At 32.9% G+C, this 15,225-nt stretch overlaps 1 protein-coding gene across 1 annotated transcript in view; it reads left to right on the forward strand.

Annotated features, from left to right (window-relative positions):
* LOC133173696 (dachshund homolog 1-like) overlaps positions 1 to 12,979 on the forward strand; it is a 36,708-nt gene extending 23,729 nt beyond the window's left edge. Inside the window, exons 3-10 of the mRNA XM_061308693.1 lie at positions 322 to 514; positions 2,383 to 2,477; positions 3,784 to 3,900; positions 6,048 to 6,263; positions 11,183 to 11,266; positions 11,386 to 11,532; positions 11,635 to 11,697; positions 11,828 to 12,979. Of these exons, the coding sequence (XP_061164677.1) occupies positions 322 to 514; positions 2,383 to 2,477; positions 3,784 to 3,900; positions 6,048 to 6,263; positions 11,183 to 11,266; positions 11,386 to 11,532; positions 11,635 to 11,697; positions 11,828 to 11,934 (1,022 nt within the window). The 3' untranslated portion in view covers positions 11,935 to 12,979. The remainder of the gene's footprint in view (positions 1 to 321; positions 515 to 2,382; positions 2,478 to 3,783; positions 3,901 to 6,047; positions 6,264 to 11,182; positions 11,267 to 11,385; positions 11,533 to 11,634; positions 11,698 to 11,827) is intronic.
* Positions 12,980 to 15,225: the final 2,246 nt, after the last annotated feature.

The following is a 15,225-nucleotide window of genomic DNA, read 5'->3' on the forward strand; positions in this document are numbered from 1 at the left end:
AAGGCCAGCTTCCGAAGCAGCCCCACGAAGAAAAACATTTCCGGATTGAGTTGCATTATGAAACTCCTTTGTACAATTCTTTATTCATTATCAAGGCATTTAGGAATCTTGACATAGTTTGAATAGCTGTTACATTTTAAAACTTGGCCAGAAAGAATTGGACCACAGTTCAAGGTCATATGTTATCCATGAGAAGATAAAACAATACAATGCCCTGATTTGGTCGAATTTTGAAATATACCGGGTTTATTTTGAATTCAGTCTAATGTAGAATGTTATTATTATTATTATTTTATTTATTTTTTTTTTTTTTTTTTGCAGACAGAAAAGCTTTCTTGAATGGATTTCATAATCCATATGCCATGGGACCACTTGCTCCTTTTATGCCAATTAACCCAGTGAACATAATGACCCCACCAGTTTCTATGGCAATGGCCTCTCACCTTGGACTGCGCCATGAAGGTTCCATAATGAAAGACAGGACAAATTCAGAGTCTGACCTCATATCACCAAGGTAACCATATAATGCTGTGAAATACAAATGTCTCTTGCAAAATGGGCTGGGTAATGTGGATTAAATTAATCTGGATACTAGTATGTTAAACATTATAATAACATTTAACTTACTGTGGCCCAAGTTAACTTGCAATGCCATTGAGTCAATTAGTGTGGCTAGTTTAACTATATACATAATTTTTATTAAAGGATAACTTAGTCATGAGGATTGTAATTATACTAAATACAAACAATAAGAAGAGTTTATTTATTGTTTTGAAGGACAACGTACATCTGCTTGTATTACTGCACCCTTTCCCTAGTTAATACTGAATTTAAATGTAAAGTAATTGTATTCTTTGGAAGGCTGAACTTGCATAAACTTTAGGAAGGAACAAGCACTCTAAAGGGAAAGGAAACAAAACTACATTTATCTCATTTCCCTTTCAATTCCTGTTTATTTGATTTAACAAAAATAAATTTCAAATTGAAGAAGAGGATATCATTTTTAAGTTTTCATGTTTTTTTTTCCTGTCCAGATGTCACAGATGATATAGTAGGAAATACATTTTTTATGATAAATGTTACACTTCAGAAGTGAAAATTATTGATAAGCAAAAATTGAATTTTCTCTGAAATAACGAAAATCTATATGTGTTTGTTTGAGTGTCATATATGAGAGAGAGCAAATTAGATAACATCTTGTGAAAGTTAGCCAAAATAAATATTTAATATTAAACTAATATGACAACAACAGAAGTCATTTGTAATGTTCAAACCCGGATTCAAATTTAATCCATAATGCTCATAATAAGTTGCATACAGAATTTAATTCACCATTGACTAAAAAAGAAATAGTTTTTCTTTAAATCTGATTTGTCATTTATGTTCTGTATGTAAAAGAGGGTATCTTTTTGATCTGTACAATTAGCTGTAGAATTTCAGTTATAAAGTAAATGTTACGTTATAAAACTGACAAAAAGAAATGCTATTAATTAATAATTTCTTTTTCACATGACAGATGCTCAACTCATTATTTCGCGTTAGTAAAATTTGCTGAATAAAACATGTATCTTCAAAATACTTATATAATCAACAAGAATCCGTAATTGAAAGCTTAATTTTGGGTTTGTTAATTCCTATAATATTTGAATTTGCTCTAGGATTGTGTCTTATTAAAATGGTGTTTATAATGATTACATTGTACAGTTATTTAATCAGCAGATGAAATCAAAAAATTTTTGGGAACCTCCAATTTTATATATCTTGCAGCAAAGCCTAATTACAGTTTTATGTAACTTTTTTAGTTTTGATCAAAATCTGCTTGTGAGAAAATAAAATATCATAGAAAATGTTTCTGGTCCAAACCAATGTTTGTTTCTAATGGATTGTTCGGCTAGAAAGGTTTGCACTTCCTCAGAAGTACTATAGAGATTGCAGATGAAAGACGCAGCAACATTTGAAATGTTGTTTGAATCTGAAGGTACAGAATCTGTTTGACATGAGCTAATCTGTTTGTTCCAACAGTATGCAAAAAAATAGGATGTGGAGAAATGTATTTCAAATGAAGAAAATTGTCAGATGGAATATTAATGGGAATAATTACAAGATGTCGATAGATGTATTTTTGTGATAAACAAGCCTGCAATGCTACAGATGTAGCATATCATATTTAACTGCAGGTTTCGATCAGCAATTGTAGAAGTAAACCGTGTTGCAGGAAAAAAATTGGGGAAGGTATATATGAAATTGAAATCTATACTAATAGGTACAGATCACAAATAAATATTTATCAAATGCAACGTTAATGAATAAAATGACACAACCATATGCTACACTGAAATTGAATGTGAATTTGTCAATAAAAATTATCTTGTTTTGTTTTAGATGTCGGGATGAGCGCTTGGACAATTCATTAAAGAGTAGCCACATTACATCACCACATTATGAATCTGACCGACTGCGAAGTTTGGACTATGATAGTAAGATTTTTTGGAAAGAGACCTCTCAAAATTAAATTTTGCCTCAGAAAAATGTGATGAGAAAATAGTTGAATCTATATGGTTCTTGTGAGATGAATATTTCTTATATCATTGCATAGAGAACTTCACACATTTATATCACCAAATCAATTTCCAACTAAATTGAAAAAAAACATTTGTTTAAAAAAAACATTTACTATGGCTTTCATCATATCAGAAAATATAATTCAATTCTTTTTATTATCGAAAATCATCTGAAATGTAACTATAATGTAGGTTTTCTGAATGTTATCCCCCAGACTGAGAAAGCTCCCTATTAGAGTCTCCGTCAAGTAGAACTCCTAATTACACGATATGAAATGATATTTTCTGCGAATTATCACAAGTACAATTTGTAAAGAAATGAACATATTCAGTAGCTAAGAGATAAGTCTGGGGATTGTAAATTGTTGAAGCCCTTGCTTACTACTGTGATCGTGATTCTGAAGTCGTCGGAAAGATGCCACTACTCAAGATTGGCAACAAATATCAATTCAGAATAAATTGGCTTCAAATCTTAAAACACATATTTGCCATTCAAATGTATTGCCGTTATATCGTGCGAGGACGGGCTCCTCATCAGGTCTGATTAGTACACTTATATTTGATGATTCCTAACGAGCTACTAAATTACTTTATTGAATTGAATGATTAAATGTATTTATTTTATTGCCCAACTTTAATTTTCTTTTACAGTCTTGTAAAATTAATTCAATTTCGCTTTTTCTGTCTGTTTTCAGACAGATTGTAGGGGGTTAATTACATGTTAATGGAAAACTGTTTCACATAATTAATATTTCTACTCCAAGTATGAAAAGTGGAGCGTACTAATGTGGTGTAAATGTTTCACTATTAGTGATTCCAACTTCATTCATACAAAACTTCCTAACAAAGTTAGCTCAGATTCGGCTTTTTGTTATCTTTTTTTTGGCCTCTTTGTGTGTGTTAATAAAACATTTTCATATCAGTTGTCTTTATTCCCTTTTTACTTTAATAAGCCTTAGAGATTACACACATTAAAGACAAACTCGTAGTCTGTACATTTCTGATAAAAGTTTAGTCAACATTTGGGAAACAAGGAGCATTCTTTTATACCATTGCTACTAGAATAAAATTCACAAGGAACAAACAAAATATGACTCAGTTTATTTCTTTGATAAAATTTAATATATAGCTTCAGAAGATTTAATAACTTCTGGCTTGTTAGCTGAGCAGAAGTCCTTTCTTAACATGATTAATTTTTCTTGTTTTTTTTTTTTTATTTCAGATAACAAACCTTTGAATTTACAAGTGAATGGCCATGCCAAAGATCTCTCGACTAAGTACCATGGGAAAAGTGAGGACGAAGAGGATGATGATAGACTTTCTGATGATCATAATGATGGTAGGTATAATTAGTACTGGACTCTGCTTTGGGCCGGGAACCACTCCCAGGAACCAGAAAATCCAAGAAGAATAAATCATCACCACATTTCGATTAGATTTACACCTAACTTGAAAGATGTACCATTTCATCCCCCCCCCCCCCCCCCCAAAAAAAAAAAAACTAATTTCCTTGTAAGGAAAAAAAAGACATGGTTTGTAATTGTCAAAGACATCCATAACCATTGCTCAAAATTATTAAACAACACAGGCTTTGATGACCACACAGTGGACAACTGTTGGAGTGACCACTGGGTCCCCTTCCTCTCTCTCTTCAGGCGATGTACTGCCTGATTAGAACCAATTTGTGAAAACAAATTTTGGGATATCCAGACAATTATTCAACAAATAATTTTGTGATTATCTATCAGAAAATATCTGCAGGTGTTCAAATGCATGCCAAGATTTATATTACTGAAAACAAGAGGAGCTTTTTCTTCTAGAACAACAAATTTAAAATGACATTACAAACATGAGCTATAAGTAAAATGCAGTCATACAAACATCTGATAGAAGATAGATGTAGGGAAAAAAAAGAATCACTTCCCAACAGAAATGAGTATTTTTCAATACATTAAGAATTTGTTGATGTGGAAATTTAATTTCTGGCACTGTATCCTTCAGGATCTTTGGCTGTTAACGTCATCTAATCATTTGAGCTGACCACAAATTTGATCATTTTAGATGGAATGCAATTAAATACCAGATAATGAAAAATTCACTTTGAGGCCAGTACCCAGAAAAATGGCAGAATGATATTAATGAATGTACACAATATTAGATGTTACAAGAATCAAGCAAACATTTCTGTGACCATCTTTGCGGAAATGGCATGTCCCTGGAAGGTATAAGATGTTTCTAGTAATGGGAGACTTTAGGTTGACAATGCTGGCATGCATGAAATAAGATTTTTGTTTCAATCAGATGAAGAAAATCATTGTTTTTATCAGTTGAATAAATTCAGTCAAAGGCATATACTGATTGATTGGCCAAGAGGCAGATCATCAAATCAGTGATAGAGAGAGATTATTTGTTCAGTAATCAAATGTCTGCTGTGCTGTGTCATTCGACTGTCATGAAGATCTGAATTATTTTTCAGACCAAATATTTAAAAATCAGGGGGTCATAAAGGTTTTATTTGATCACCATTCAAATACTGAAAGTATACAGGGAAAAAAGAAATGTATTCTTTGTACGATCTATGGAATTTTTACTTTCTCCAGTTTCCACAAAAGCCTACAATTAAGGGATTTGGAGAGACATTAAGTTATTATTCTTCCTGAACTTTCTTTATATTAACTGGCCATATGGTAGAGAAGGTACTGATACATGCTCATCAAGTAAAGCCAAGCTGTTGACCTCCTATCACCTCAATTGTACAGCTGAAATGCAACAAATGGTCAAGACGTTTATCAGATATATAACTTTTTTTCTCCTGCAAATATGATGTAACATTTGCACAGGTGTTAAACATTTGTTCATCTGTATGGATAATAAACAAGTTCTGTCAGAAGACGTGAGCCTCTTAGGGATCAGTCATCAGGAGGAGGAAGCCTCATACCAACACAAAAGATGACAGTCGATTAGAATTCTTGTAAATATGCACATTAGTAGTTAATACGTCTTGAGTTACATGCATTTGATGTGATACAGCATGTTCTTATCAGGGTCAGTCATATGTTTGATTTGTGGGGTATGAATCGTATGTATGGATTGATACAGATTGTGTTTTCAATTACCCTGATCTGAATTAATGGCTATTATCTGAGTTATTTCACAAAACGTTTCAAGCCTAACACTTCTACAAATGATAAAGTGTTGCTTAATAAAATAATGCATTCCTTAGCAACACTGCAAGTGTAAGTTGTTAATAAGCTTTTAGAAGTTACAAATGATCAGAACTTCAAAATACTCAGAGGTATTTCTTTTGTCACAATGAGTTCCGTGATACTTTACTTTTATTTGACTGGTAAAAGAATTTGTTGCCTGAGATTGCACATTAAAAAAATGACATTCTTGCATTCTTTTCTCTCAAGAAAGCAGTTGATCATTTTGTTTAATTTGCTGCATATTTTCAATCAGTTTATTACATCAACTTCTTGTTTGCAGATTTGGAGGACAGCCTTGTGGGCAGCGATTCCCTGAATGGCAGCGACCTTGGGGACAAAGTGGCACCCCAGGTGTCCTCATTCCAAGCCCAGCTCCAGAATGGAGAAATCCCGAACATTTCCTCCATAGAAACCCTCCTCCTGAATATTCAAGGACTCCTCAAAGTCGCTGCCGAAAATGCCCGCCACCATGAAAGACAACTCAGCATTGAAAAGAGTAAGTATCCCCCCTCCCCTTTGCAATAAGTTTCTAATACCTTCACTATCAGATTAAAATCTAAATCTAGAAACAATTTTCATCTGCTTAAATTCTTATTGTTGTTATGCAGACTCTTGCACTGCCATTAAATAATCAAAACCGAAATAGTTTGAATAGTTAAAAAAAATGCTTTTGTTCTTTTTATGTGAAATTTGACACATGGATGGCCATTCTTTTGATGCCTATATCAAATTATTCTTCACCCTTACACAGGGTTTAGCAATTATTGGAAGAAAACACTTTTATCAGTGTTAATAGTAAATTTTCTTGTTGACTATTTCTTGACAGAATCGGGTAATAATATCCGATATTCATCGTTTCATCTTGGCTGCAATGATCTTATCAGTATTTGACTTGTGTTACATCACTGCAAGCTCAAACATTTGAATAAGTTATAAATTCTTCCATAACTTTTTGCATTTAAATGCATCTGTGAAGAAAAAAAAGATATAATTATGTCACTCATGCAAGGACCCAAGATCCACAGGTTTGGCTGATGAAGATAATAATAGGGGAGATTCACTTACAGAATGTTGTAGAGTCAATCCTGTTATTATGGGTTTACATCATTCTTTATTACATTAAAAATCACATATCGTATCATCAATGCAAAAAGAAAGCATTAATTCCAGATACATCTTGCAATTGTGCACTGAAAAAAATATCAAATATATGAATTACTTCTTGACCCTCTTAAAAACCAATGAATGAAAAGGTTGTAAAAAACACAGAAACAAGAGCAATAACATTTGGATCTTAGGATCTGAGGGTCATCAGTGCGTTTTCAGTCGTTGTTGTGGATGCTTCATTGATTCCGCACCCAATCACCCAGACTAGTCCGGCAATTCAACCAAATTATACTACTTTTGTTGAAAAAAGAAAATCTTGTATTTATCACTTATTTGAATTCACTATTGCCATGTTACTCTAATTCTCAATACATTATTCCCAGAGAAATTTTTCGCTCAACTGAAATCGAAAAGAACATTCAGTTGGATTGAAATTAAAACAGTGTTCAGAATGATTAAGTGGCTGTTATTTAGAAAGCTATAAATCAAATTCTGATTCATTTAAATGTTTGCTTTGGAATTAGCAGTATTTGAATAAATCAGTATTGTCACAAGGTGTCTATTAATTGGAATAAAGAACTTTCCAGTGGGTTTCAATGAGCCATATTGATTCAGTGCGTGCATTAGCATTGTGTGTGTATAGGAATGGGAGGAATTACATCGCAACATTCATTTAATACGAAACTATTACAATCATATTTTCAACAATTCAAATCATTTCATGCTGTTAATATTTCATGCAATCTAAACACATGAAAAAAGGCTTGATAAATGATCAAATATATGACTGATAAATAAATAATCGAATTTGCATTGCAATTTAAATTGCCTAAATTTACATTTATTTAAACATGAGATTAAAAACAATTTGGGTGCTAGAGTTGTATGCAAACAAAATCTTTTTAATCAAATAGGCAATGTTAGGTCAGAGTACACTGTACTGGGCTTCTAAGTCTACAAAGAGTTTTTCTGTTCTGATAATTAAATGCCAGCTGGATACATTTTTAAAATCATAAACGAAAGATTTCTCTGTGATCCTGATATCGTGCTTAAGAAGATAAATGTTCTTCACGGCCATTATTTCATGCAACAATGAAGTCCAAGCATTATAAAGACTGAAAATAATTACAAAGTGAAAATGATCAAAATCTGTGTAGAGCAATGATAAAATCTAAGTATCAGGTTTTACTGTACAAAATCAAAATAATAAAGAACTAAAAATGATAAAGAAGAATTTCTATTTTTGATTTGTGAATGATGTGAAAATGAGATGGGCGTGCAGGCAGCGTTAACTTACTACCTGAACTAAAGTTAGTGTTAAATGTCAGCAATAAAAACCGCCCAACCGCGGAGAAATATTACATATGTTATAATATCTCATATGGAAATATTATAAATAGATTATCTTCTATTCATCTTTAAGAAACCCTAATTCTGATTTTATGAATTATGAAGAATATTTAATTTGAAATATGAATATCTTCAACTGGGATCTTGTATGAATTTGTATATTTCAAATAGCTGTCAATTCCAAATTCAGATTTAATGCTGAAAAAAAAGTCATTTCACTTTTCAATATTGCAATGTATTTGCATGAGCCTTAGAAAATAATCATTTGATGGCAATTGATGTAATTTTAATGCCATTTCTATTCAATTTTGTATAAGGATGTGCTTAGACTTATACAATAAAAAAAAAAAATCATCATCTGCTAGTTGTGACCTCTGATGATCCAAAGAAGCAGTTTGCCTGAACAAGGCAAGAGAAGTTTAAAGTATCATGTTTCTGTTGGGCTAGACTGTTGTGCTAATTTGCCTCCATTGTGCTACTGTTACGATTCCTAAGCATTTTGTGATGTGCCTTTTTTCTCACTTGTCCTGTCCCCTCCCATTAGAATACAGCTTCAACACATTTACACACAATGATTACTATGGTAAAAAGGAAGCTGATTATATTAGTTAAAAATCTGACAAGCTAATGTAACCAGCTAATGATATTAATCTCCTGTCTGATCAGGTTCGCATTCATTACCGCACACAAAACAACTGGTCGCGTTCTAGCATTCATGTGTTTGAAATCTGTGAAATGATACCCTACATCTTGTGATATTTATTCTTTCATATGCATGGAGTGCAGTGTGCAATGGAACCAATCATACTTTATTTGACAGAGTTTACAATAATTCTATGTGTCTCAGTAAACTTTAAAGTTATAAGGAAGTACATGTTTTAGAATAATGTAGATTACATTCATTTTGTAAAAATCTGAGCATGCTTAGCTGTAATTTTTTTGAGATGTCCCTTATTTTATAACACATGTTCAAGTCCATTTGTGAACACTATAAAACAACAGTGAGCGAATATTTCTTCTGTATTTTTTTTTTTAATAAAAGGACTTGATGAATTGACATTCTTGCCAATAGGGAATGTTTAGTTGACTTCAAAATATTAATTTGAAAAAAAAATTGTCTTGGAAAAAAGTAAATATGCAGGCTCTTTTGCATTGTTCAAGAAAGGGGGGATCTGATTCATTTAGTATGCTTAAAGAGACTGTGAAATAGATCTTTGACATTTAAGTCTTTAATAAATTTATACTGATAGCAATGAAAACATTTTTGCCAAAGTCCCTTTGGGAATGTGGTGTGATAGCATTGATATGATTATCCCTAGGGTCACATCAGTTCATAGGCAAAAACACTGTTAGAAATGATCATTTTGTGCTTGTCACTTCATGATAGATGACGAAAACAAAACTGAAATCCTAGCATTTTAATTGGTTTAGCAGGAAATTAACCAAACCCAAAGGAATTGTGGGACAAGTCTAGCAGCAATTTATATCAATGAATTTAGTTTTCAATTATTTTTGTCATTATACTGAATCGGAACATCAAATGATATTTTGTGATGAGAATAGATTAGATCCTATTCCAGAAGAAGAAAACAATTTGTCATTTTGAAACACAATTAGGATTAGTGGTTTAGAGGAATTAAAATCATGGTTACATCATCAGAGAGATTAAAAAGACTTACAGATTAATTCTAATGATGCCTGTTATTTCAATACAAATCTTTTGTCATCTGCAAAAATAATCTGATGAGTTATATCTTTGTTTTTTTTTGTGATTTTTTTTTCATTAATTAGTGAAAATGGGAATTGTGTAATATTTCTGAGGTATCAAGTGATTTGATCAGTTTCAGGTCCATACAAGGGCCTACCACTAGGCATTTGTCAGCCATTGTTCTGTGTCTCCAGTGATGAGCAGTCTCCTAAATGACTCTATGAATGACAGAAAGAGATACCATTCCATATTTCTAATGCTAGAATATTGTCCTAAAGCTAGTTTCATATATCAGATTGGACAAATTATTTAAGTAAAAACATGATATATGGAAATGGACATTATTAAATGATCCATTATTTGGAATGAGTCTGTCAGTTTTTTTCTCGTCTGTGATTTGGATCACATGATTTATCTGTAATTAATAGTAACAATGACGGTTATCCATTAAAGCCAAACGTTTGGTACACCCAGAAGCATTACAAATAATCACTGTCTGCTATGCTTTTGTCTTATAAATACTATTTATCTAACACAATAGCTACTTTTTCTAATTTCAATAAATGTGCAGTTTCTATATCCTTGGATCTTTCCAGGCAATTACAAACTCTAAATCATTTCTTTTTAATTAAATTATATACAGTATGAAGCAAAATTCAATATTGTACCTGAATCAGAACTTTTATTGTAGTGTCTCTCATTTTAATTAAAACAAAAATTCAATATGTTTGTGATATTGGACTGAAAGGCGATACATGTAATTTATCATATTCAGTGCTACTGAGATCCCAAACCTATCATTTGTAATAAGTTTACCATTGCAGCCAATCTGAGGGCTTTTAAGAGGAATCTTTTTTCTAATGACTTGATTGATTGAAGGATCTGTACAGTATTACTCTCTGATATCCCTCTCTCTATCAATCATATTCTGATATCAAATATTTCTTTTTCTTTTGAAAACATTTACACAATCAGGAATTGTTCATGTGTTTTAGAAATGGCTGACTTCTCCTCAGTTTTTCAGTAAATGACCATTATGGCCACTTTGGTTGGAACTGTTGTCTGTGTAATTATGAGGTTAAATAATCTAATCAGTCTGATATCAGTACATGCAAAGAGCATTATGATTGTGAGGTATTAGTAATTTGTCCTTTGTAAGCAAAGCCCCTCATTATGATGGATGTGACATTCAACTGAATCTGCCATACAAATGCCAGCAATCTATGATGTATTGTTTTTTACTTCTTCAGCTGAGCTTAAAATGGAATTACTCAGGGAGAAAGAAATGAGAGAGGGATTAGAGAAGCAACTCTCAGAAGAACACAAAAGCAAAGGTAATGTCTGGGATATTCATATTTTTAAATATCATAATAAGTAATCTACATTGCTATGTTTGGTAAAAAATGATTTTTGAAATGAGAGTTAAAAATGACTTCGGTTTGTCCTTTTTCAGCCATATTATTACGGCGCATCAAGAAGGAAAAGAGAGCTCGTCGCAGACTACAGGAACAGGTTGGTGCGAATCAGAGCGAGGAAAACAAAAGCAATCTGAATGATGCGGCTAGTGTCACCAGCCAAGACTCAGATAAAGTCACACCTGGTAAGTTCCTCTGTCCACTATTAAATTCTTGCGTTAAAAAAGAATCGGTTTATGAAATAAAATTATCAGGAAAGTAGCATTATTTGTGTTTTGCTTTTGTAGAAATGCCAAACGAAAAGGAGACAGAAAAAGAGAATAATACTGAGTCAGAGAGAAGAAATTCAGGTATAAAACCTCATAAATCTGATTATATATTCACAATTATTTTCTTGTTTTATATATAAAGTCATGTGTACATTTTCCAGACTTCCAGACAGAAATGGTTCTACATTTGATTGCTTCTTTGCTCTTTCAGATGTTTCACAGGACCGAGCGAGTCACCTGTTTGAGAATTTCATTAATCATAATAACAACAACACCAGATTTCCTTACCTGACCCCCCTCAAAGGAGAAGTCCAGTAAAATCAACACCAGATTTCCTTACCTGACCCCCCTCAAAGGAGAAGTCCAGTAAAGTCAACACCAGATTTCCTTACCTGACCCCCCTCAAAGGAGAAGTCCAGTAAAGTCAACACCAGATTTCCTTACCTGACCCCCCTCAAAGGAGAAGTCCAGTAAAGTCAACACCAGATTTCCTTACATGACCCCCCTCAAAGGAGAAGTCCAGTAAAATCAACACTGAATCTATACCTTGCCCACCCTCATAGTCAAGATCTGTGTAGATTACCACAAGTATACCTACAAAATGTTTTCATTAACCTTAGACACAAATGGCATGTTGTAGATCATTATGAAATCCATACTTCATTAAATACTCATCAATGTGAGGAGGACATTACATGTAACTATACCGAGCAATCAAAGCAGTGGGAGAGTTAGGGCTTGTGTTAGAGGACAAGTCCTTTGGTGATGTACTGCTTAGCAAAGCTCAGCCATTATTTATGCCATGTCATGGAACAGTGAAAAATAGAGTAGTTTTTTTGTTGTTGTACATATATTATGAAGAAAAAGTACATATTAGTTTAAATGAGCCCTCATTTCATATGTGCATTTTGTTGACGTTCATGAAATTGAGTTCCCTGTTTAAGGATGGTTCTTTATTCCTTTCTTAAACAAAAAAAAAATGTTTTATTTTAGAACTGTTTTGAAATATTATGGTGCTTAATATGGTTTAGATTTATAGCAATATTTTACCACAAGAAATAAAAAAATTGTTTAAAGGTTTTACTGTAATCATAATGTGAAAAAGTCCTTTTAGTTTTTGTCCTAGCTTGATCAATCATTTCCTGAGATGTTCATTATTGTCATGAGAAGACAGTGCAATATGTGTGTCCTATGTATAGTTGTTTTAGGTGCTACATCCATTGTTATAGAACAATCCACAACAAGGAAACTCTCGCCTTTGTTGGTTTGAATTTTGTATAATAGTCATGTGTAACTGAATATGATGACATTCCTCATTTTGTCATGTGAAAAAAAAATAATAAAAGGTATTAGCCCTACAAAATTTTGTTAGTTTTCTGTTTTAAACATGTATTTATCAGAAAAATCTTTTATGACACTTCATAAAATTCTATAATATAGGAAGCACTTCATCTACCGACATTTTGTTAAAATGTCCTGATACATGTACGTATACTCGTATATGAAAATACACTTCAAATATTCAGAGTCAGGAAGAATGGAATACAGAGAGCATGGGGAGTCTTGAACTAAACTATAGCCACAAGTATACAATATAATACTGAAGTTATAAATAACAGCGTTATGTGCTACGATTTTATTGACACTTTCCTGTTGCCTTGCTAAGTAAGCTGCAGCAAAACTTGGGATATAGATATGCTGGGCTGTTAAGTGTAGATATTTTTAGTTGTGCTTGATCATATTTTCTAATAGTACTACAGTTTATTTATTGTATTGACAGACTGGTTATTGGTAAAAGAAACCACTTTACGACACTTGTATGCCTGACTTAGCAGATTATAATCTCCATCAAGTGTCATTAACATCGCATTGGATGAATATTCGAATATTCAAGATATTTTTTTTTGGGGGGGGGGGGGATTGCAGCTCGAAGAACTAGTGCTGTCATTTTGAGAGGAATGAACTCATTTTTTTAACATCTGAATAATATAATACAGTAATTCTGGAGTTAGGAATGGGTCCATACATAAAGAGGGAAAAAGTGCTCCACCCAAAATCTCTTACAGGGAAAAATTGAGAAGCTCACAAATAATAAGGCGATAAGCAAGGATAGAAACTGGAAAACTTTTTAAAAATAAATAAATAAATAAAAATAAGGGCAAGGGAGACTGGGGGGGGGGGGGGGGGGAGTCATACTTTAAAAAGATGCACTTCCATAAACCATACATGTATGTAGTACAGGGAGGGTACATGTTTTTGTGTCTACTGACATATTATTTTGTGGCCTGTTCTTTTGGAACACTTTTTTTTTTTAATCCAAAACCATTATGTTCATAAAGGTACGAAAGCCTTTTAGGATCAAACTACGGTAAAAAAAAAAAAATTAAAAGGCGTTATAACGCCTTTTGAAAAGGCGTCATAACGCGAAAAAGGCGTAATAGAGCCTTTTGAAAAGGCGTTATAACGCGGAAAAAGGCGTAATAACGCAAATAAAGGCGTAATTACGCCTTCCCAAAAGGAGTTATAACGCGAAAAAAGGCGAAATAACGCCTTTCGAAAAGGCGTAATTACGCCTTTCGAAAAGGCGTTATTTCGCCTTTCCAAAAGGCGTTATTACGCCTTTTTAAAAGGCGTTATTACGCCTTTCCAAAAGGCGTTATTACGCCTTTCTAAAAGGAGTTATTACGCCTTTCTAAAAGGCATTAATACGCCTTTCTAAAAGGCGTTATTATGCCTTTTGAAGAGCCATTATTATGTCTTTGGCAGATCCGTGCTTTTGAAGGGGGGGGGGGAGCCTCACATAAAAATTGACGAAAAAACAAGAATCCCCCCCCCCCGAAAAAATAATAAACTGCCTAAACTTGAGGGGAATGTTTTTCTAACTTTTCGGTAAAACTTTTTTAAATGCAATGACTTGCCCGAGTTTAACCATACTGCAACAAAATGTTAAGGGACCAAGCAAGCAATAAATGATTTTTTATATTTAAACTACAGCAAGACTATTCTCCCAAAAAGTAGTGGGGAGGGGGAGCCCCCCCCCCCTCGCATTAGTACTACCGGCCTGTTTGAAAAGGAGTTATATAAAAAAAATGGAAAGGCGTTATTTTTAAAATAATAAATATATGAAAGATTGAACCAAAGCCATCTTTATTTATGCAATATTTAGATTATAGTTTTAATATTATAAATTATATTATAAATTATAGTATTTTCTGTATTCCTGCACATCTCGCAGACAGCTGTTTGCATGCGTATTAAGAGAAGTCAACACTCTACTTTTGAAAATCCAGGATATAGGCAGAGCCAGCTTTGGGCTTTGCTACCCATATATTAAAAATTCATTTATTTTTCTCCTCTTGGGAAAAAACAGGCAAACTATTTGCATAAGTATAATGAGCAATTAGCCTTCAACCAAATTTCTGAAATCCATGCACCTTGGTAGAGGTGTCTGGCATCAGAGAAGGACTAAGTTGGTTTAACACTGAAAATATTTTACACATTTAAAAATCTTTTTTCCTGGAAATCTAATTATAATCAGTCACCAGGGTGTGTTAAGTAAGTCATGTATTGAAAAATAAGAGGCGTAATAACGCCTTTTGGAAAGGCGTA

Source organism: Saccostrea echinata, unplaced genomic scaffold (assembly GCF_033153115.1).
Source record: "Saccostrea echinata isolate AGI-Se365-2 ecotype Australia unplaced genomic scaffold, CSIRO_AGI_Sech_v1 ptg000056l, whole genome shotgun sequence".
NCBI lineage: Eukaryota > Metazoa > Mollusca > Bivalvia > Ostreida > Ostreidae > Saccostrea > Saccostrea echinata.